At 46.3% G+C, this 1367-nt stretch overlaps 1 protein-coding gene across 1 annotated transcript in view; it reads right to left on the bottom strand.

Moving 5' to 3' along the window:
- LOC103584211 (pyruvate kinase PKM-like) overlaps positions 1 to 747 on the bottom strand; it is a gene marked incomplete at its 5' end in the record, with an annotated part of 1928 nt that extends 1181 nt beyond the window's left edge. The window contains one exon of the mRNA XM_008565300.1: positions 581 to 747. Within this exon, the coding sequence (XP_008563522.1) occupies positions 581 to 747 (167 nt within the window). The remainder of the gene's footprint in view (positions 1 to 580) is intronic.
- Between the last annotated feature and the right edge of the window lie 620 nt (positions 748 to 1367).

The raw sequence follows: 1367 nt of genomic DNA, 5'->3' as shown, positions 1-1367 counted from the left end.
GGGGGGCGGGGCTGTGGGTGGGATCCGAACCCTCGGCGGGAGTGCCGCCACGCTTCCCAAGCGGCGCACTGTAGCAGTGCGCCACCGGGCCGGCCCTAATTTTTTATTTTTTCCCTAAACTTTTACTCTCTCAAATAGCTTTAAAGTCTTTCAAAAGTATGTGGAAGGCTATTACTGTGCTAAATCATTCTCCAACTTCCTTCAAATTCTGCAGCCTCCCATCTAATTAGGAAAGCCTAGGTAAGAGTTGGCCAGCCCTCTTTGCCCTGACTGAAGCTCAGCCAGATGTCCAACCACAGATTCTTGGTTGCACAGAGCATTTCAAAAAGATCTTTCATATGTCTCTGAGATGCTCCTGTCAAGATCTGCTAAGGAAGACACCTTCTAAATTTTGCCTACAGCAGAAACATAAAATATACTAGCTCTTTCTTGCAACCTCCTATGATCTGAGTTCTCATAAGGATCTGTGTAGCATCTTAGCACCTAGATTTGCTACAATATTCATTTAATCTTTTTTGGGAGAGAAACAGTCACTGTCACATGGAAACCCTTGTTTGGGGGGAGGGGCACGCCCACTCACCAATGGTACAGATGATGCCAGTGTTCCGGGCCGTGATGGGTGGCGAGTCAATGTCCAGGCGGCACATGTGCTCCAGGAATGTGTCAGCCATGGCTGCATGCAGCTGCTGAGTCTGAATGAAAGCCGTCCCAGCTTCACAATGGTGCTTTGACATGGTTTCTGAGGTCCTGGGTCCAGGGGAATTGAAAAAGTGAGTGATCAGACTGAGAAGTGGTTAATATACCACTTGACACAGGAGGCTATCTCCTGCTTACACATTAACTCAATAAGCACGCTTTGTGCACAAGCCACAGGGAATCCAGACATGCCCTGGTTATGTGGGTGCTCCTCATATTGGGCAAAGAGTTCACATGATTGCAAGCAAACAGAAAGGACCTTTATGAACAAGTTAAAACCTCCCATCCAATGCACAAACTTCCCATACACCTACTGTAAGCAGGTCTCTCTTACACTAGGGTGACATCTACCTGGACAGCTTTCCCACCAACCCTATAAATAACATCACTTTACATGCACTGAAGGAGCTTCCACAAAAGGAAGTTGTAACCAATCTTCCAGTCCAAGCTTACTAGCTTGGTAAGTCTAGATCTTTGTATGCCAAGTTGTCTCGAAGCTATAAATATCTGCATTGTCATGGGGCACCCACATTGCCTCTTTACAATCCTTACCCAAACCCAAAGTGATGCTGGTCAAACAGGATTACATTTGTCTTTGCTAGAGGATTTAAAGCTGTTTGTAGGGCGCAGTAGGGGTTAATGTGGGATAGAACTATTGACATGATGGAGGA

The sequence above is a fragment of the Galeopterus variegatus genome, unplaced genomic scaffold (assembly GCF_000696425.1).
Source record: "Galeopterus variegatus unplaced genomic scaffold, G_variegatus-3.0.2 Scaffold46977, whole genome shotgun sequence".
NCBI lineage: Eukaryota > Metazoa > Chordata > Mammalia > Dermoptera > Cynocephalidae > Galeopterus > Galeopterus variegatus.
This window is presented reverse-complemented; position numbering and strand designations above follow the sequence as displayed.